Here is a 20908-nt window from a genome sequence, read left to right on the forward strand (position 1 = left end):
TTCCTGCAGGGCAGTAGTGGTGGTTGTTCTAGTGGCGGTGGCAGCAGGTGCTCCAATGGAGTTAGCAGCAGTGCAATGAACACAGGCTCTGGAGAGCATCATTTTCCCTTTTGCCCCCCACCCCCCAACCGCAATTAGAAATCTAGGCAACCTCACCATCTGCATTTTGCTCCTCCAGCCCTTGTAACACTTTTAGTGTCTTCCTGCAATTAGAAATCTCTGGGCAACCTCGCCATCTGCATTTTGCTCCTCCAGCCCTTCTAACACTTTCGTATCAAATCTGTTATTATAAATTCCCTCCCCAATCTAATAGAATGGTTTTTGTTTTCCCTGGCATGTAAGAAGTGACATGTGCCACTTCTAGAGCAAAGCCTTCAGAAGCAGATGTGCCTCCTCCACTCTGTCTTTCCCTTTTCGCTGGCTGGAGGCCCTAAGGGATGGTAGCATCTCAAGGTAGAAGGAGCCTAAGTCCCCAAATCCCCACAAAGAAGAGAACCACCCAACAACCTGACACCGACCCTAGACTGTATATAAACAAAAAATAAAATTCTATTGCATTTGAGTCATTGTATGTTTGGATCTATTTGTTATAGCAGCTTAGTCTTTGTCCCAACTAATATAGCACAGTAACAACTATGATTTATATGTTCATCTGTGTATCATTCTTACTCGTGCCATGGAACTCTGCTAAGCACTTTATCCTCATGAGTCCTCCCACAAGTAGTTCCCATTATTATTCCCCTTTACAGACTAGGTAACTGAAATGCAGACAGAACTTGTCCAAGATCTGTCTGACTTGAAAGCCTATGCACTTGGAGATATATATATATATATATATATATATCTCGTTTTCTGATTGCTGCCTCTCTCTACCCTAATCTACCCTGCTCTGTGCCCCAGGAGCCTGCATATGAACTGCACTACTGCACTAACTAGGCTTCTTTGCCCCTGCCTTCCTGTTGGGTTTGGCCAATGGGAGACATAGTAGGAGAGCAGCACAAGGGAACTGAAGGAGGTCAAGGTATTTTTTCCACCCACCCTCAATCTCTGTATACCAGGCCATGTGTTGGCAATGGCTGTGTTACTATACCAAAGGCCACAGCTCTCTCTAAAAAGCTATCTCCTATAATAAACAGCTCTGCCCCCTCCCCTCGCCCATTGAGGCCTGGGGGTGGTACTGGATCTCCACTGTTGCTAGCTTCACAGTGCTTGGCAATACCTCATTGATTTTTCTCAACCATACTGTACCATACCTATGTAAATAATTCCCTCATTGACCTTTCTTTAATTATCCCTTTGAGTGCCACTTATTTGATAGTACAGCTTGTATGTGTTCTTATAAACTCTAGGCACGTCTATTGTTTTTCTCCACCAAGCATCTATTCACCCCTTTCTTGGAAGGAACACCTTCCTTCCCTAGTGTGGTGGCAGGGGCATATGCTTTGGGAGGACTTGACTTGACTTCCCAGTTCTGGGTGTAGGAAAATGACTCAAGCCTGGCCAATCTGAGTACTGCATACCCCTGTCTTCAGTGATTGACCCTGAAATTAGCATGGACTCCAAATCAGGCCAATGAGAACCAGCCCAGGACTTTGGCTGCAGTGGGAAAGAGAAGCTCTCTTCTTTTCTGTGAGACTCCAACCTGACAGTATGTTGGCCTGGAGATGCCCACAGATATCTTGTCTTTATGTGGATCTTGATAATTAAGCCAACACTCAAGAGAGCAGAGCTGAGCCCTGGAAAGAGGTCAGGTATTAATTATGCTGTTTAAGCCCTAGAATCCAGCCAGCCCTAAAGTCCAATCTATTTCTGGTTTTTTTTTTCTTTACTTAAGCCATTACATTCTCTTTTTGCCTAACCCATCATAGGGCGGATTTTCTGTACCTTGCAACAAGTCATAACTGACAAAGAAATATATCAAATTAATATGTGTTCCCTGAAAGCAAACATAAATCACCTCTAGATAACCTAAGTTTAAAACATAAATCTGGGGAAGAGGTGTGGGATGGCTTACTGACTCAAAGGAAAAGCAGAAAAGGGGATTCAGATAGCAGGAATGAATAGACAGGGTCATCAGGGCACTGCTCTGGAATAAAGCAGTGCTAACCATCTGCATCCTTGAGTCACTTTACTCAAGATTCAGATTTGCTTGGGGGAGAGAGAGAGAGAAAGAGAGAGAAGGGGAGAGGGAGAGAGAGAGAGAAAGCAAGACACCTGAGCTGATAGTTTCCACCAAAACTGTACATAATAGGGTGCTATTACTATACACTATAATTCCTCAAAGTAAAATCTGTGCTAAGCACTTTGCATATATTAATGCATTTTAATCCTCGGAGTAGCCCTATAAAATAAACACTATTTTTGTTTGTTTGTTTTTGAGATGGAGTCTCACTCTGTCACCCAGTCTGGAGTGCAGTGGTGCCATCTCAGCTCACTGCAACCTCCGGCTCCCGGGTTCAAGTGGATTCTCCTGCCTCAGCTCCCCAAGTAGCTGGGATTACAGGTGTGCGCCACCAGTCCCGGCTAATTTATTTATTTTATTATTTTTTGTTTGTTTGTTTTTTGAGATGAAGTCTCGCTCTGTTGCCCAGGCTAGAGTGCAGTGGTGCAATCTCGGCTCACTGCAACCTCCACCTCCCAGGTTCAAGCAATTCTCCTGCCTCAGCCTCCTGAGTAGCTGGAATTACAGGGGTGTGCCACCATGCCCGGCTAATGTTTTTGTATTTTAGTAGAGACAGGGTTTTGCCATACTGGCCAGGCTGGTCTCGAACTCCTGACCTCAGATGATCTGCCCGCCTTGGCCTCCCGAAGTGCTGGGATTACAGGCATAAGGCACTGCTCCCGGCCTGGCATGTTTTTAGTAGAGACAGGGTTTCACCATGTTGGCCAGGCTAGTCTCAAACTCCTGACCTCAGGTGATGCCCCTGCCTTGGCTTCCCAAAGTGCTGGGATTACAGGCATGAGCCACCACTCCCAGCCAATACTATTTTTATTATCCCTATTTTACAGATAAAGAGACAGAGACACAGAGAGGTAAAGTAATGTGCCTGTAGTCACACAGCTGGTAAGTGACAACTGCAGGATGCAAACCTAGGCAACCTGGCTGTACGTCTGTGCACTTAACCCATTATACATATGGCTTCTCCAATAGAATAAGAGGGAATAGATTCAGGACAGGCAAAACCACAAAGTCCCCTGCAGTTATCATGCAAGGAGTTATAGGGAACTTCTACTCTCTCTGTAGCTGTTATCTTCTTTCTTCTTTCTTCCTTCTTTTCTTTCTCTTCTCTTCTCCTTCTTCTTTTCCTTCTCCTCCTTCCAAATAATAGAGAGACTTCTTAAAAAAAATCGTGCTTAGCCAATAGCGTAAAAGGAAGGAACCAAACTCTGGTGATCTCACTCTCTCCCAGCCACAAAGAAGATGGTGAACTATCTAAGACCTAGGGGAATTCCAGCTGTCACGAGGCTGCACTAGCCAAGGCAGAGAAAACCCAGGGAATCAGGCAGGCACTATCCATCATAAAGGCACTGTTCAGGACCAAGGAGGAGAGGAATGCTAGCACTTAGATGAAACAAATTGAAGTGGCCACTGTCTGCAGACCTCTGTCCTCACCCAAACCCTGCTGGGCTCACTTCCCTCCGTGTCCCTTTGTGGGGCCTCCTGCACAGCCACCCTGTCCTTCAGTGCAGCTTGATCTTGCCTCCTCATTCTGCAGAGCCTGCTCCTTCAACAACGTGGAACAGGTGTTTGCCAAGACTCCAAGCCTGAGAACAGTAAGGCCATGACAAAGCCCCAAAACTTAAGCCACATTCCTCTGGCTCATAATAGTGGAAATCCCAACTCAATTCTGGATGCTACCCCTTCTCAGGAACACAAGTCAGCCAGTGGTTAAGAGTGTGGGCTCTGAAGTCAGACCTAGGTGGGAATCCCAGCTCTTTGACTAATGAGCTGTGTTACAATGGACAAGTTGTCTAACCTTTCTGAGGCTCCATCCTCTGCCATGAAATAAAGTAATGAAACAAGGGCTGAAATTCAGTCCCTATGCACTGGTACAGCTAAACTGTTTATTAAAACATAAAAGTAATTCCAAATTGATTGGTAAACAGCCATAGGCTTTGACTCCTCACTATGCTTGCTTCTCCCTGCCTGCCTCACTCATCCAATAACCTAAGTGTGGCAGAACAGAGAGCTACTAAGACCTTGATCTAGCACTAAGGCCAGTATCCGTTCTGATTGATAACGCTAATGCCTGAATGGAGTGTTAGATATTTTAAATATCATCCCTAGTAGTGGTCATCTTTTGGATTAAGTAAGATGATGCAGATAAAGGACTTGGCAGATAGTCTGGTACACAGTGAGACAACTCACTCAATGTCAGCTGTTATTGTTTTAAACATCAAACTGAAGGGAACAGAGGCAGGGTCCAATATCAGGGCCTCAAAGTTGAGTATGATGAACAGGTGAAGCTCGGTTATGACTGGCAGTTCAGGAATAGTCTCATGGCCCTAAGATGATTCATGGGTGAGGTTGCATGGGTAGTCATGCCTGGAAGATAGGATGGCCAGGAGAAGTTACACTCTGGCCCCCTTGCAGTTCAGGAGGGCTGCTTCTTTTTTTTTTTTTTTTTTTTTTTTTTAATGTGTCACTCTGTTGCCCAGGCTGGAGTGCAGTGGCGTGATCTCAGCTCACTGCAACCTCTGCTTCCTGGGTTCAAGAGATTCTCCTGCCTCAGCCTCCTTATTTTTGTATTTTTAGTGGAGGCAGGGTTTTGCCATGTTGGCCAGGCTGGTCTCGAACTCCTGACCTCCAGTGATCCACCCGCCTCAGCCTCCCAAAGTGCTAGGATTACAGGCTTGAGCCATCACACCCAGCCCAGGAGGGCTTCTTGTTTTCACTACTTCCAGTTTACTGTACTGCTGGAATCCCATGTCTTGTTCACCTGAGACAGAAGGGCTGCCCAGGAGGCTGGATTTTGCCTTTCTAATACCTTGGGGAATCAGAAACAAATATTCCAATCTAAGCTCCTTACCCTTATGGACTTGAAGGACCATAAGAAGAGGCAGAATTGTGTACTGATTAGGAGTGTGGGCTCTGAGGCTAGACTGCTGGGGTTCAAATCCCAGCGCTGGAGCTCTCTTTACTAGCAATGTGAACTTGGGTCAGTCACTTAACTGCCCTGTGCCTCGATTTCCTCATCTGTTAAGTAGGAGTAATAATAGAACCTGCCTCACAGAGCTCTTATGGGGAATAAATTGGGTAACTTATTCCCAATTTATATTATATGGTAACATATAATATGCTAGAATAGCACCTGACACAAAGTAAGCTCTCGATATACATTAGCTATTGTTAAGGGGCTCAGGACTCTAAGTGGAGCAGTCAGATTCATGTCCACATACTTCTGTCCAAGGGACAGTCTTTCTTCACCCCCCTAGTTGAAAATTTCCCCCTGCTCCTCTGGACCTCTTGAGCCAGCTCCCACATTTCACAGACTTGGGGGCCCAGAATGAGAAGGGTTTTGCCCATGGTCATAAATGGAATCACTGGCAAAAATGAGACTCAATGTTAGCAATATGAACTTGGGTCAGTCAATGTTAGGGTTTCAGATACCACTTCTAGTAACCCGTGCTGCCTCTCCCCACTTCTTCACGCCTTGGATTATGGTTAACTGTGAGCAAGAGGGTTCTTGCTCATCTCTGGGTCCCCAAGACCCAGAGCTGAGAAGGCATCAGGGAAGTGAAAGAGTTAGAGCTTCAAACATCTGTCTTTTATGAGTCACCAACCCATAGTGCCAAGGACGCGCCTTCTCCTACAGCTGCAGGTTCCTTGGAGCCCTCAGCCCCCTGCTAAGGCCGCAGAGAGAAGGCATAGCCCGCAGCCGCGAGAATGGTAGAGCAAAACCGTTTCAAGGAGCAACGGGACAGGTCCTAAAGAAAAGGGACGTCCACGGGTTCCTCCCCCAGCGAGCCTGGCCCAGGCATTTCTGGGACCAGCTCCAGAAGCCTCGCCCCCACTCGCGGCAGGTCTGACCCCATCCCCCATCGCCCCGCCCAGCCCACCTCTACCTTCGCCGAGCGGACAGAAGCCCCGCCTCTCACTGCTGCACTTCAGCGTCCGCGCTCCGATTAGGCCAATCCCCAGCCGTCCGCCCCGACTTTCGACAGATCCTTAGAAGTCCCTGCCCCGCACGTGGCCCAGCCCGGGGATGTCTTGCTCCCCTTTTGCCCCCAGTTTGGCTTAAAAGGGTTCCTTCCCACAGCCTTGTGTCAGGAGCTCTCAGACGCCAGTGCAGCCCAGGCGGCCGGGCCGGGCTGTGGGGAGACCCCCAAGTGCGGGGAGGAGGTGTTGCCGGGGCCCTGAAAGCTTCCAGACCCGCTCAGTGTAAACCGCCTCGGGTTTGTGTCAACATCCGAGGCCGGAGACTGGCGGCGGCTGGGGACCGGCTCCGTCTACGGGACGGGAAGACGGGAGGGTGGGGAATGGAGGATCCATGGGTAGGCATAGGGGTCCTTCTGGGGGAGAACGCGAGAGGCCTCTTGGGGGTCCGTGAGAAAGGAGGAGGGCCCGTCTGGGGAGGGACCGGAATGAAGGGCCAGAGGGGTGGCTGGAGGGAACCCACGACTAGCGCGGGGCTAGGTAGAGGCTGGGGACTTCGCCACTCATACCGCGCTCTCCGCGCGCACCCAGCACCCTCCTCTCTGCCCCACTGCGTGAGGGGAGTGGGTGCGTGGGGAAGGGGGACGCAGAGATGTGGACTGCTGACCAGCCACCTCCTCCCTCTCCCACCCAGCTCCTCCGCAGCTCGTCTTTGGCCCCTCCCAATTTCGGGTGGGATATGGGTGGGGGGGGGGGTCTCATCTTGTGACTCATCCCCCTCTTCCGCCCCCACCCATTCTGGGGCCCAGGAAAGGAAGCTTAGAGATTCGGCTGTGGTTCTCCCGTTTCCATAGCAACGGTGAGGTTGTTTTTGAGAATCCACTTCCATCGTCGACCCTTTTCACCCCAGACTTGTAAGCTGGGGGCTGAGCCTCAGGGCAGGGGTGCAGATGGGGGTGCAGCCCTCCCGCTTCCCGGCGTCTCCGGGAAGGTCAGCGCGGGCAGGCGGGGCGCGCTCCTGCGGCCGGGCCTCGCTGGCCACTCGGTCCCCACCTGAAACCCCGCCTGCCACTCCGCTCCAGAGGAGCCAATAGCCTTGCAACCTGCCCGGGATGGGGCGGGGCTTATGCAAATAGTGTCGCCTTCGGGAGGCACATAGTGATACAAGAGCTGGAAGGCGGCTCCGGCGCGGACCTCGGAAGAGCACAGCTGCCGGCCCGCGAGCCAGCCTCGGTCCCCGCGGCCCGCCGAGGCTCGGAGCCATCCAGCGACCCGGCGAGCGGCCTCAGGTAATGCGAGTGGGACCGGGTTCTCAAGGCAACAAACCCACCGGGCGGAGGCCCTGGCCCCCTCCCCCTCCACTCACCCTTCCCATCCTCATGTCCTGCCCTGATTCACCTCCCTGACCCGTGGTTCCGCCTTAGGCGGCAGCAACTGAAGAGCTCACCCCTGGGCAGGAGACCCCCCACCTCAGTCCAGGCCCATGGGTGCAGAGAAGGAGGCAGAGCTGCCTACTTATCCCCAGCTCAGGTGAGAACAACCATTGCTCTGGCCCCCAACATACACGCGCGCACACACACATACACACACAGATGCACACACACACATCTGGGGGTGTGGTGGCGCTGGTGCTAGCTGGAGGCGCTGGTCACCGTCCCTCCTGTTTGGATGTGGGTTGTCTGCCCAGCCCCATGGCAAACTCCCACCTCCACAGATAGCCCCTAGCCACTTCTCATCAGGGAGCCCCTGCCCCCAAAGACAGCCTCCCCCTCCACAGAGCGCTCCCTCCTCATTGTCCCCAGACACTGTCCCCACTTCCCACCCCTCAAGCTGACAGAGCCCACAGCATACCTGAGGGGGGGACAATCCCCCTTCCCCAGTTTTTCTCCTCAAAGACAGTCTCGACAGCCCTCCCCAGTGGCCCCCAGTGCTAGGCAGAGGCCCCATATTTAGCATCTCTCATCCTGGCGGGAGGATGAACCAAAGACACCACCCCCAGCAGACCACCCATACCCTGTCAGTCCAGTTGCTGCCAAGGCCCCAACCTCCATACCTCCTCCCTCCCCCATCACAGCCAGGCACCAAGTCCTCTCATTCTGCCTGTCAAATGTCTTTCTAATTTGTATGACTATTTGCTCCCTCTCTCCCACCTTCCTGCTGCTCCGTGGGGACCCTGCCAAAGTGCCATGTGGGCTGTATTGCTCTTGGCCCTAAAGTGAACTGTACCTGGAGGGCAGATGAGCTGGGTTCAAATCTTGCACAGCCGAAGTTTGACTTTGGCCAAGTCGCTCCCCTCTCTGATCCTTCATGAAAACGGGGAGAGGTATAAGAGAGAGGGTAGACTGGGTGAGATGAACTTAAACAGCCTTCTGGCACTAAGACACTCTGGTTCTGTGGCTGATTATGGAAAAACAGGATCCTGAACCAAGAGGACATTAAAGAGAGGAGGCCTGAGGGGGGCGGGGTTGGTTTAGAACTCACTGAAGACACATTCCTTCTTACCCAGGCCTAGGTACAGGCTACCTCCTCCCACACACTCTCTAGGCCCCTTCTATTAGGAGTCCCTCCTAGACCACCAGCCCATCCTGACATGGACAGCTCCAAATTGTAGGTGGCCAGCAGGGCTTACTCTTTGTTTGTCATCCCCTGCCTCTCATTAAGAAGGGGAGGGAAAAGACCTGGTTGCTGCTGCTACTGTTGCTGCTTGGGGAAGAGCAAAGGGAGGAGAGGAAAGAGAGAAAATCTCCTGACCAGGGAGCTATTGTCACCATGGCAACCGCCTCAGCACCAGCTCCTCTGAAGCTGGGTGAGGGTGTGGGATTATTGCCTCCTTCAGTCCCTCCCATTCAAAGCCTCAGCCACCCTCCATTCAAAGCCCACAGCCCTTAGCCCTCTTGAAGAAACCTCTGGGCACACTGGGACAATGGTTTTGTGTATGGGGCAGTCCCAGCTCCTTCATAGCTGGAGGACAGCCCTCAAGAGGTAAGCAGAGGAGCCTGCCCATGTTCAGCAGGGCCACAGCTCCAGCAGAGCATGTCCCCAGCTGGGTTCTGGCCTTCACTTTGCTGCTGATGGGCTATAGTTGACCTGGGGTGAACCCTTCCTTTCCCTAGGTCTGGGTTCCATTGTCTCTGAAGTGGGTGTGATAGCAGGAGAACACAGATAAACAAAACAGCCTGACATAGATCCAGGGAGGAAGAAGGGGGTTCTGCTCCTCTTACATAATCCACCAAGAGACATTCATTGAACATCACTGTGTCTTAGGCATTGCCACTACGTGTCCACAGGGCAGTTCTGTGCAGGCACAGAAGGCAGGGTGGGAATCAGGGTAGGGGAGCTATAAGAGAGAAAAACCCCTGCTCTTATGGGTCCCAGACCCAGTGAGGACTAAGCACTCACTGGGAGAAGTGAGTGCATAGGGAAAAGCACTTTTATTTTCCCTATGGGAAAAATAAACTTTTCTCACCCTTCAACCTGCTCAAAAGTGGACTGAGGCATATTGGAGGGGATCAACTCCTTGCCATTGAGCAAAAATGTCAGGAGGATTTTTTTTTCTGACTCAGGCAGGGGTTTAATGCAAAGACCTGTCTCAAATCAGACTGCATCCTGGAATTCTACAGCACCAGGTGAGGGTCAGAGAGCTCTGAAGTCTACATGCCTGTGGGGGACTGACTCATGCCCAAAGTGCTGAGCCTGGGCTGCTGACTCTCCACTGTCCAGACTGGAAAAGGCTGATCATAAGGAAGCAGGCTTCAACCAGGCCCTGAAGACTGATTATAGTCCAGGAGAGAAGAAAGGATATTAGGGGAGAGGAAAATAGCTTAGCAAAGAGGTGAGGCGTGTCTGGCTGTGAGAAGGCTGTCTTGAGAGGAGTATGCGGTGGTGAGGTGAGCAATGAGAGCTGAGGCGAGATAGGTGGGCACTTTGAGACCAGATTCTAGAGGATTCTGGAGTTTCAGGGGGCCCATGCGCATGGCTACTTCTAGCCTATATTGTACCTTTCAGGGGGAAAAAGCCATTCCCTCCTAACAGAGGAATCAGAAGAAAGGCACTTCCTGCCAGGCAGGGGAGCCCCATGGGCATGAGCATAGCTTGATTTCAGCCCCCTCGGCTGTGTCCCTGGCTATGGACATAATGAAGGTACCAAGAGCATTTCAAAATAAGAGACAACAGGACTTGATGGCAAGTTAGACCTAGGGCAAAGGGAAGGGAAAAAATGAAGGTAACTAAGATTGTGTTCCCCACACCCCGGGGATGAGGGAGAGAAGGAAGGGGCAACAGAGACAGCCTGACCATCTCTGGTTGGGAGCGAGTCTGGCTGTAGACTTGCTGGCTCAGAGGTGCTGGTGGACACCCCTAGGGGTGGCTATCTCCTGGGTGTCAGAGATTGTGGCCCCAGATGGTTCCACTGCAGCCAAAAGGGAGATCAGAGCTCTGATTTTCCCAGAGGGCAGATGTGGGTGGAGAAGGTCTGTGCTGAACAAGAGTAGCCATGATTTGGAGACGGTGGCCCAGGCAGGTAGCACGGATTCAGCTTGAGTGCTCATCTGGGATCTCCCACTGATCTACTGTGTAACCCTGAGCCAGTTTTCTCCTGTCTCTCAATTTCCATTTTCACTGAAATAAGGGGATGATCTTAAAGGGCACTGCCAGTTTTGACCTTCTTTTCTTAATTTTTTATTTACTTATTTATTTATTTTTTGAGACAGGGTCTTGCTGTGTTGCCCAGGCTCCAGTGCAGTGGCTCGATCATGGCTCACTGCAGCCTCAACCTCCTGGGCTCAAGTGATCCTCTCACCTCAGCCTCTGAGCAGCTGGGACTACAGGCACATGCTACCATGTCTGGCTAATTTTTAAATTTTATGTAGAAACAGGGTCTCATTATCTTGCCCAGGCTCAGCTTTGGCCTTCTGATGATCTAGAGGGAATGAGGAGAAATAAAGGAAGAGGGCTTAGTCTGGGTCTGAGACCCAATAAAAGCAGGGAACAGGAAGGACCCTAGGAGACAGAGAATTGTGCAGAAGGCAGCACAGAGCAGGGAGGAGAAAAGGGGTATAAGGTGAGAGCCACACAGACACTGTGACACACACAGAGAGACGTGTGCACTCTGACAGATTTGCAGCCTCAGACATTGACATGCTCCCACACACAGACCCAGCCCCTCATGCTGACTCTCAGGCACATCCTACGGAAGACAGCGGGAGAGGCTCTGCCTCCCCCCATCAGAACCTCTGCCTGACTTCTCCAGCTTCCTTGACTATACCCTGAGCCTTGAGAGTCCTTTGGATTTGGGAGAGGGGTGAGGCCTGCCTCCTTTTGCCTATGGGTGTTCCAGAGGCATTCTTGCTCTGGCCTCATTGTAGCCATTTTCCGCCCAGCCTCAGGTCCCTGAAGATAGCATGCTCCCCCTCCCTGGCTTTTCCTGAGGGCATACAATTCCTCATCCTCTGGGAGTGGGGAAGGATGTTGCTACCTGCACTGCTCCTTGGTCTTCCTTATGGCCCAGTGGAGGAATCTGAGGCCCAGAGAGGATCTGTAACTAGCCTGAGGTCAGCCCAGCAAAGGGGAGTGGGAAGGAATGGACCAACCTCAGATTCTCTGTTTAGTGTTTTCCCAGCTGTTAAGAATTAGAAGCCCACTGGCAGACATCGGGCTATGGGAGTGGAATTCCTTCTGCCAGCCCAAGGGCTTCCTTTTCCAGCGTATCTTGAGGACAGGCTACCCTGGGGTGGGAGCCTGACCCTCTTCCAAAGAGACTCTAGGCAGGTCAGAGGCACCTCCCAAGCCATGTCCTGGGAAACCCAGACTCTGCAGGGACATTCCTCCCAGGGAGGTCAGAGAGGAGGGTCCACTCTGCCTTCAAGGTCTGGCCACACTTCCTGAGGAGGGCCTGTACCTCTTCAAACACCTCCCCTGGCACAGCCCACTTATGGGCTCACATTCCCACTGGGGAATAACTCTTGATCATTCCCAAACCTGCTTCTCAGCAACAACACTTCTACCCACTGAGGCTCAAATCTGAGCCTCTGCCTCAACTCCTCTGTTCCTCTTACTCCCACATCCAATCAATTGCAAAGTCCTGCCAGTGCCCTTCTTAACGTCTCAGCCCATCCACGTCTCTCCACGACCCTTACTCTGGCAGCATTGTCTCTCACCTGAACTGTGTAGCAGGTCCCTCCCTGCTCTACCTACCTTCCCCCACCAAAGGTCATCTTGCATGCTGTGGCCAAAGGAAAAATTCTTTTTTTTCTTTTTTGAGACATGGCCTTTCTTTATCGCCCAGGCTGTAGTACAGTGGTGCCATTTCAGCTCACTGCAACCCCTGCCTCCCAGGCTCAAGTGATCCTCCCATCTTAGCCTCCCAAGTAGCTGGGACTACAGGCATGCACCACCACACTCAGTGAATTTTTTTTTTTTTTGAGACGGAGTCTCACTCTGTCGCCCAGGCTGGAGTACAGTGGCGCGATCTTGGCTCACCACAAGCTCCGCCTCTGGAGTTGACGCCATTCTCCTGCCTCAGCCTCCCAAGTACCTGGGACTATTGGCGCCCGCCACCACTCCCGGCTAATTTTTTGTGTTTTTAGTAGAGACGGGGTTTCACTGTGTTAGCCAGGATGGTCTTGATCTCCTGACCTCGTGATCCGCCTGCCTCAGCCTCCCAAGGTGCTGGGATTATAGGCGTGAGCCACTGCGCCCAGCCAATTTTTTTTTTTTTTTTTTTTTTTTTTTGAGGTGGAGGCTTACTCTGCCACCCAGGTTGGAGTGCAGCGGCCCGATCTCGGCTCACTGCATGCTCCACCTCCCGGGTTCACGCCATTCTCCTGCCTCAGCCTCCGGAGTACCTGGGACTACAGGCACCTGCCACCATGCCTGGCTAATTTTTTTGTATTTTTAGTAGAGACAGGGTTTCACTGTGTTAGCCAGGATGGTCTCGATCTCCTGACTTCGTGATCCACCCACCTTGGCCTCCCAAAGTGCTGGGATTACAGGCGTGAGCCACCGTGCCTGGCCGCGCCTGGCCAAATTTTTAAATTTTTTGTAGAGACTAGGTCTCACTGTATTGCCTAGGCTGGTCTCAAACTCCTGGCCTCAAGCTGTCCTCTCATCTCAGCCTCCCAAAGTACTGGGATTATATGCATGAAATACGGTGCCCGGCCTGGAAAAATTCTAAAACACATACCTTTTCTTGGGTCCCCAGTGACTCATTCAAGACTGGGTATATTACAAGCATTCTGTAAATATTGTGGAATGAATGCAATCTTCCCAGCCCTTGTTTTAAAAAATCCCAGGAGCGTCTGTTCCCTCCAAATTTCTTGGCATGGGTTGGAGGCCCTTTGTAACCAACCATCTGCCTCTTTGACCCAGTTACAAGTTATTGAAGGTTGGCTCATGTCTGCTTCATCTCCATCACTGGCACAGGGCCTAGCACACAGTCAGTCTCAATAAATTCTCAGGGAATTAATGGATTAACGAGAAGCCAAATGTCAGTAGAAGATTTCCATTTGTACAGAGGAAAGAGGGAGAGAAGCTCCCTGCTGGGGTGGCCCAAGAAAGCCTTGAGGAAGAAATTGCGAGACAGGGCCAGGGGGATACACAAGAAACCTCCCTTGGGTCCCTTCTCAGGACAGAAGCCTGTCAAGGAGGGTGGGGGCTGACTTCAGAAAGCCCTAAATGGCAAGGAGAGGAGTCAAGGCCTTAGTCTGTGGGCACTGGAGCCACGGAAGGTGTGAGCAGGAGGAGAGAAGATGAAGACTGTGGAGTGCTGCACGGTCAGTGAGGAGGAGAGCTGAGACCTGGAAGGCGGGAGACCCCCGGGGCCAGGAGAAGAAACCTACCTGAATGCAGGTGTTGTGAGGGGAGAGGAGGCCCCATTATGGGGGAGTGACATGAGGGGAAGGAACCTGCAGCCCCACCCTGTGTGTGGCAGGGGAGGGGGCAGCTGTGGCTGAGGCAGGGCCTTTCCCTGGACCCAGTCGGAGGAAGCCCTCTGTCCCACAGGCCCCGCCATGGGGAAGACCAACAGCAAGCTGGCCCCCGAGGTACTGGAGGACCTTGTTCAGAACACTGAGTTCAGCGAGCAGGAGCTGAAGCAGTGGTACAAGGGCTTCCTGAAGGACTGCCCCAGCGGCATCCTCAACCTGGAGGAGTTCCAGCAGCTCTACATCAAGGTGGGCGGCCGGCACCTGGGGTGGGGCAGCCAAGTACCCGGGTTGGGGGAGGCGAGGCACCGGGGGTGAGGGAGGCAGGGCACCCTGGGATGAGCGGAGGCGAGGCACCCGGGGTGGGAGGGGGGTCGAGGCGCCCAGGGTGGGGGGTGAGGTGAGGCACCCGGGGTGGGAGGGGAGGCGAGGCACCCGGGGTGCAGGGGAGGTGAGGCACCCGGGGTGGCAGAGGCGAGGCACCCGGGGTGCAGGGGAGGTTCCCTGAGATGGGGGCGGGCTGGGCGGGGCTGTCGCTGCGCCCCAACCCGCCGCACCCCCCTCAGTTCTTCCCCTACGGCGACGCCTCCAAGTTCGCGCAGCACGCTTTCCGCACCTTCGACAAGAACGGCGACGGCACCATCGACTTCCGGGAGTTCATCTGCGCCCTGTCGGTCACCTCCCGCGGCAGCTTCGAGCAGAAGCTCAACTGGGCCTTTGAGATGTACGACCTGGACGGCGACGGGCGCATCACGCGCCTGGAGATGCTGGAGATTATCGAGGTGCGGGGCCGCGCGGGCGCTGTGGTTCCCGAGGCCAGCCCTTCACCGCTCCCGCCCCTGCCTCCGCGCTGCTCTCGGGCTTCGGGGCCTCCCCGCTGCTCCCCAGCCTGCGATCCCGCCTCCTACCACCCCGCTACAGGCCCGGGCTAAATGCTTTACCCGACACTCGACGGGGGTGGTGGTTACTGTCCCAAACCCCGTTTGGCAGAGGAGGAAACGGCCGCCGGTGGCAGTTCCTGATTCCAATCCAGGGAGTCTGACCTCACAGCTGATGTTTTCAACTCATTCTGTCAACAGGCAGGGATTGAGCGCCTGCCAGTTCCTGCTTTCATGGGGCATTCCTTCTAGTGAGAAATTTTTTCAAAAATAAATGAATGAAGACATGCAGGGTCAGGCCGTAGGTGCTATGAGGAAGATACACTAAGCAAAGAGAGGGGAGAGCGCGTGATGGAGAAGTGACTTTCTATAACGTGGAAAGTTAGCAGCAGCCTAAATGGGGTGAGGCCTTTACTGCTAGATGCCTGGGGGAGAGCGTTTCGTGCTGAGGGGCAATTAAGGCAGGTCGGCCTTTCTCTGCAGAGTTCAAGGAGGGGCCAGGCGGCCCGGTGGTGGGAGAGCCATGAGAGGGAGGGACTGATAGGAAGGTGGTCATACGGGGAGCCAGGAGCCCCATCAGTAAGGTCTCCTAGTTAGGAAACTTCCACGGACTTGGGTTTCTGGCATGTTTCATCCACATAAATATTATTTAGTCTAAATAAAAAATGAGTTGTGGGCTGGGCGTGGTGGCTCACGCCTGTAATCCTAGCACTTTGGGAGGCTAAGGCCAGTGGATTACCTGAGGTCATGAGTTCGAGACCAACCCAGTCAACGTGGTGAAACCCCGTCTCTACTAAAAATACAAAAATTGGCGGGATGTGTTTGTACATGCCTGTAATCCCAGCTACTCGGGAGGCTGAGACAGGAAAATCACTTGAACCCAGGAGGCAGGGGTTGCAGTGAGCCGAGATCACGCCATTGCACTCCATCCTGGGCAACAAGATCGAAACTCAACAAGATCAACAAGATCTCAAAAAAAAAAAAAAAAAAAGAGTTGCTCATTAAGTATCCAGTCTTAATGACCACATACACCTTCCAGTATCCTCACCAACCCCCAGTGTTCTCCCTGCCAGATCCCTTTCCTTCACCTGCTGCTTCTCGGGGCCCCTTGTGGGTGTTCACACCTCCCTCCTCCTTCCCTCACCAGGCAATCTACAAGATGGTGGGCACCGTGATCATGATGCGCATGAACCAGGACGGGCTCACGCCCCAGCAGCGTGTGGACAAGATCTTCAAGAAGATGGACCAGGATAAGGACGACCAGATTACATTGGAGGAGTTCAAGGAGGCAGCCAAGAGTGACCCATCCATCGTGTTGCTGCTGCAGTGTGACATGCAGAAGTAGAAGCTGGTGAGGGGCAGGGTCCCTGGCCAGAAGGGGCATGGCCACCTCCCGACCTGATGACCTCTTTGGCTGGCCTCCCAGGAGGAGGGACACTCCAGCCCCCCTCTCTGGCCCACCCAGTCCTCTGCCCAAGGCCTTCCTCCCCTCCATCAAGATCTTTGAGGGACCACCTCACCCTGCAAAACAGACAGGTCCTCCAGTACTCTGTCTTCTAGCCCCACCTCCCACTTGGCACAGAACCAATATACATTGGGCATAGGGGAGTTGGCTTTTGCCCCAGGAGGTGAGGTTAAGGAGTTGGGGGCCTGGGGTTCTGGTTCGGAATTCTCTTGATCCTGGGATTATGCTTTATAGGATGTGGTCCCACAGGCCTGTCACAGGGCCAAATTGGGTCTGTCCATTCCTGAGGCTCCAGATCCCATAAAGGTGGTCTCTTCCCCGTCCCTTCTACTCTACCTGGCCCTTCCAGCCCCAGCCTTTGGAGCGTTCATTCAGTCCTTTCTTCAGCTAATGATTATTGAGCACCTGTTCGGTGCTAAGGATATGGTCATTTACAAGACACATCTTGTGCCCTCTGGAAGCTCATAGGGTTGTGAGGCAAACTTCCAGCCGTCAGGGTCTCAGCTAAGCAGAGGGTGCTGGAAGGCTGGTTAGTCTGGGAGGAGCTATTTCATCTTCCAGCTCAGCTCCACACAAAGCTGCAGAAGGACGAAATGAAAAGCATTTGGAAGTTTAGGAGCCATGCGAGTGAGAGTTTCAAGAAAAATTAAATTTATATAATACTTATTTTTTAGTACCCTTTAAAGGAGCTACAGTCATTTTATTATTTCAGGAGGTTAAAATATACTCTATATTACTTGGTTTCTTATAAAATGATTAAGTGAATAGAGAAAATATTAATTTTCAACGGGAAAAAACCTGAGAAAAAAGGGAGAAAAGACCATGAAATTTACCGATAACACTTTTTAAAACTAAGTCCTGAGCTGCCACTCTCAGCAGTTTTTGCTGCTTCAGCTCTTCCTTTTTATTACCTTTTTCAATTCAACAAGCAACTTTCTGTTACATACTTACTCGGGTTGGGTGCTGACTTCAGAGACATGAAAAAACAAGGTTTGCAAAGAGTGAAACCAGTGTATATTCCGTATCTTGGTAGTTCGTTTCTGGATTTGGTTTAGTTTCAGAACTGGACTTGTTCCTTCACTGCCACAGAATCAGAAAGAGCTAGAAGAAAAGGCTCACCTGGCCACTGTTTAGGCACCCAGACATAATTTATGGACCAAATGCCTAAAAATGTGCCAGGCATGCTCTGTTCGAAAGGCTTTTTCTAACCCCAAATCTTAGATCTGCCAGGTAGTTCATCATCTTCCAAGTGTGCTGGTTCTGCTTTCCAATGCCTGCTTCCCAATTTTGGATCCATGAGCTATATAGGTGCATGCTTTGACTGCCAGAAAAATTAATCTTGCTTCTTCATCAGGTCTTTCTCTTGACTTTCTCCTGTACTTGTGATCAGAAATTAGCTTTGACATGCAGTGACAGTTGATTTCCTCTTGAACTGCCGGTGAAAACAGTCTAGTACACAGGTGCTGTCAGCCCCAGGTGGGAGTAGGAAATGATTGCTGAGCCCGGGGCAGGGGAATTGCATCTGCAGGAAAGAGATGCAGCATGCTCCTCACTCCTGAGTGCCCATCTGTCCTGCTTCTCTGCAGGTGAAAACTCTGGGGGATGCTGATCAATAGAGCTTGGTCCCAAGCTCTACTGGGCCCTTGGAGGTAGCAAGGCCACTGGGTTGCCACCCTTTTGCTATCCTCTTGCTCATGACTAGCCATACGGTGAGGCTGGGGAGTTCACATCCTCAGGCAGGAACTAGCAGTTGTTTATCCAGCAATGCCTCAAGGATGTTGCATTGCTCTCAGGAGCTGGCTATTAGGTGTGTCTTGTGTGGTCAGTCAGCATCACAGACACATAGATGCTCACCAGCCTGGCTTAGCTGGGACTTAAATCTTCTGGTGAAAAGCTTTTCACTAAGTGAGGTTCCTTCCCTGCAAACGTTGAATCTAGCCTAATTCGCAACCACACAGAATTTCATAGCTTTCAAAGGCTTTCCATGTGCCCCATCTCATTCTATACTCACATCCCATGGAGGTGAGGATTTTCATTTCTTTTGTCTAGACTTGGAAGCTGAGATTCAGAGAAGAAGCGTCCCTTGTGCAAGATCACATAGTCAGGAGGTGACACAGGGCTAAGACTTGAACCCAAGGCTCTAAGAGGATTTCTTTTTTTCAGTCTCTTCCCTGTCCATTTCTGTGACTGAGCTGTGCAGAGGTTGACAGCAGGGCAAGCTACATTGATATTCATCCTTTATAGGCTTCCTGCTAAAAAGTTTCTGAGATTGTGGTCTTCCAAAAAAAATAGGAGCTTCGTTGAAGTCCCCACATTTTCAAGCACTCTGTGTTCTGCTTCTGGCAGCTGTGCTAACAGCTCAGTGCTGTCCTGGGAGGCCTCTGACTCAGAACCCTCGAAGGATCCTGCATTGTCTTTACCCACCATCATCTTCACTAAGAGAATTGTTTTTGTTTTTTCCAAGCTTGTGGGCAAGTCCTACCCATGAAGGCATATTTGATTACTCCAGGCTTCTGGACACACATACCCATGGGTGATTTTTGCTGGTCAGGCCCAATATTCTCAGACAGCCCAGCAGTGTGAACACACAATGCCAGGCCAGGAACTGGGACCATCATCTCGCTGATGGAAGGAACCACAGGTGGGCCAGGACTTGCTCCCACATACTCCTGGGTGTCCCGGGGACTGTGTGCTCAGGAGCACTGTGGTAGAGCACTGGCCCTGCCTTGAGAAGAGACACAGGTCTCCCGTCCCTGCACCAGCTGAGAGAGACTTGCCACAAAGCACAAGGCTAGCAGAGATTTATGTATGACTTGCACAGACACAAAAATATACAGACAATCAAAACATTGATATATTCAAACTCTCCTTTTAAATTCCAATCTTCTTGCAACAACTCTGTGAATTGCAAGGTCCCAGAATCTACCTTCTGACATACTCTACCCTCGTTCATCCTTTTGGGCTAATTGATGAGCATCTTATTTCTTATCTCTAAAAATTATCAGCAAAGGCTACTTCAGATGGCCACTTTAGTCCTTTCAGTTGTAGTCAGGATTATTTAACTTACCTTTATATCAAAAGTTAAGAAAAAGTTAGTTCATAAGTAAAGGCACTAAATCCTTTCCTGACAATGACAGAGTCTCTAGAGGTAGAAATTTGCCTTGCTGCAGAGAGAGAAGGAATGGCATGGGATGGGGGAAAGAAAAGAAAGAGAAGAAGAGAAGAAGCTGGGGTCTCCAGGCAGGGTAGTAAGCTGACACTGTAAATATTTTTTACACAAAACTGTATTGAGACAACAAATATTTCCTGAAGATCCACCCTGGGTGAGGCTTTGAGCTGACTTTAGAGATCGCTGTGGGGTCAAGAATTTCTTACATGTTTTATTCATCATTCTTGAAAAAAGAAATAATTCAAACCTTGGAATTAAAAAGTCTCAGAAAAATATGGGATTTTCTTTCTGGAATTTTCGAGGTTTTCTTTTTACCTTTGCCAGAGTGTGGGGGCAGGACTGGGCCTGCCAGGGTGTATAGCCCTTCCTGCTTGGTGGAGGCCAGTCAGGCCCAGGGCCTTCTAAGCAGCAGTAGAGAGGAGGCTTGGGGAAGGGGGGTCTGGGTAGCAGGGGAAGGAGGCCAGTTCCAGTGTAGCCCCCTATCCCCTCCAGATGTGCTGCTTCTGGCTGTGCACTCAGTGACTGCCCTCACTGCTCAACCTTGTGCTGTGTGGTGTGTTTCTTTCCCCACTGACAGTGAATAAAAGGTGCAACTGTGCTGAGGGCTCCTGCTCTTCCCTAAGCTGGGACAGGATTGGGGTGGGGAGAAAGGGACAGAAGAGGCCTGGAGAGGCTCACTCAGTGAAGGGCCAAGGTCCTTGTTCTAGCAAGGAATCTGGGAACATGGCATGAGACTCACTTGAGCTAGTTCAAAGAAATGGGGAAGCAGATTATAAGGGACTCAAGATGGAAAATCAAGAATGACTGAACCTCAGGCCGGGCGCGGTGGCTCACACCTGTAATCCCAGTACTTTGGGAGGCCAAGGCAGGCAGATCGCAAGGTTGAGATCAAGACCATCCTGGCCAACATACTAAAAATACAAAAATCAGCTGGGCATGGTGGTGCGCGCCTATAGTCCCAGCTACTCGGGAGGCTGAAGTAGGAAAATCGCTTGAACCCAGGAGGCTGAGGTTGCAGTGAGCAGCGGAGGTTGCAGTGAGCCGAGATCGCACCACTGCACTCCAGCCTGGTGACAGAGCGAGACTCCATCTCAAAAAAAAAAAAAAAAAAAAACAAAAAAAAACAGGCTGAACCTGAATAGAGCTGGAACTGGCAACTGGGCCTCTTCCTTATCATCTCGGGTCTTGCAGGCTCTTGTTCCTTGGGCAGTATTTGCATCCGTGCTCTTTTCCTGGGCTTCTCTTCAGACTTCTTTGGTTTTGTTGCACACAGTGACTGAATCTCCACTCGGTATCAAGACTCACCAGTGACTGACAACTCCCCTCTGTGCCTCTTAGTTCCAATTCACAAGCAAAAGGATCTGATTGGTTTGGCTTAGC

General features: G+C 51.3%; 1 protein-coding gene across 3 annotated transcripts; it reads left to right on the forward strand.

Annotated features, from left to right (window-relative positions):
• Positions 1 to 7229: 7229 nt before the first annotated feature.
• On the forward strand, positions 7230 to 20126 carry HPCAL4 (hippocalcin like 4). 3 transcript variants are annotated; one of them, XM_054493639.2, is made up of 5 exons: positions 7230 to 7386; positions 9661 to 9723; positions 14096 to 14265; positions 14583 to 14798; positions 16042 to 20126. In XM_054493639.2, exons 2-5 carry the CDS (start codon positions 9672 to 9674, stop codon positions 16237 to 16239), a joined length of 636 nt encoding a protein of 211 aa, XP_054349614.1. In that variant the 5' UTR covers positions 7230 to 7386; positions 9661 to 9671; the 3' UTR covers positions 16240 to 20126. The 3 variants fall into 3 exon arrangements, with proteins under 3 accessions (XP_054349614.1, XP_054349616.1, XP_054349615.1); XM_054493641.2 differs by lacking the exon at positions 9661 to 9723 and having other exon boundaries at positions 7231 to 7386; XM_054493640.2 differs by lacking the exons at positions 7230 to 7386; positions 9661 to 9723 and adding an exon at positions 13762 to 13942.
• The last annotated feature ends 782 nt before the right edge of the window (positions 20127 to 20908 follow it).

The sequence above is a fragment of the Pongo pygmaeus genome, chromosome 1 (assembly GCF_028885625.2).
Source record: "Pongo pygmaeus isolate AG05252 chromosome 1, NHGRI_mPonPyg2-v2.0_pri, whole genome shotgun sequence".
Taxonomy (NCBI): Eukaryota; Metazoa; Chordata; class Mammalia; order Primates; family Hominidae; genus Pongo; species Pongo pygmaeus.

Excerpts from the sequence above, each read along its gene's own strand:
- HPCAL4 (XM_054493639.2), top strand. The coding sequence starts at position 9,672 with ATGCAAAGACCTGTCTCAAATCAGACTGCATCCTGGAATTCTACAGCA. Across the intron at positions 14,266-14,582 it reads TCCAGCAGCTCTACATCAAG|TTCTTCCCCTACGGCGACGC; the intron begins GTGGGCGGCCGG and ends CACCCCCCTCAG. Across the intron at positions 14,799-16,041 it reads AGATGCTGGAGATTATCGAG|GCAATCTACAAGATGGTGGG; the intron begins GTGCGGGGCCGC and ends TTCCCTCACCAG.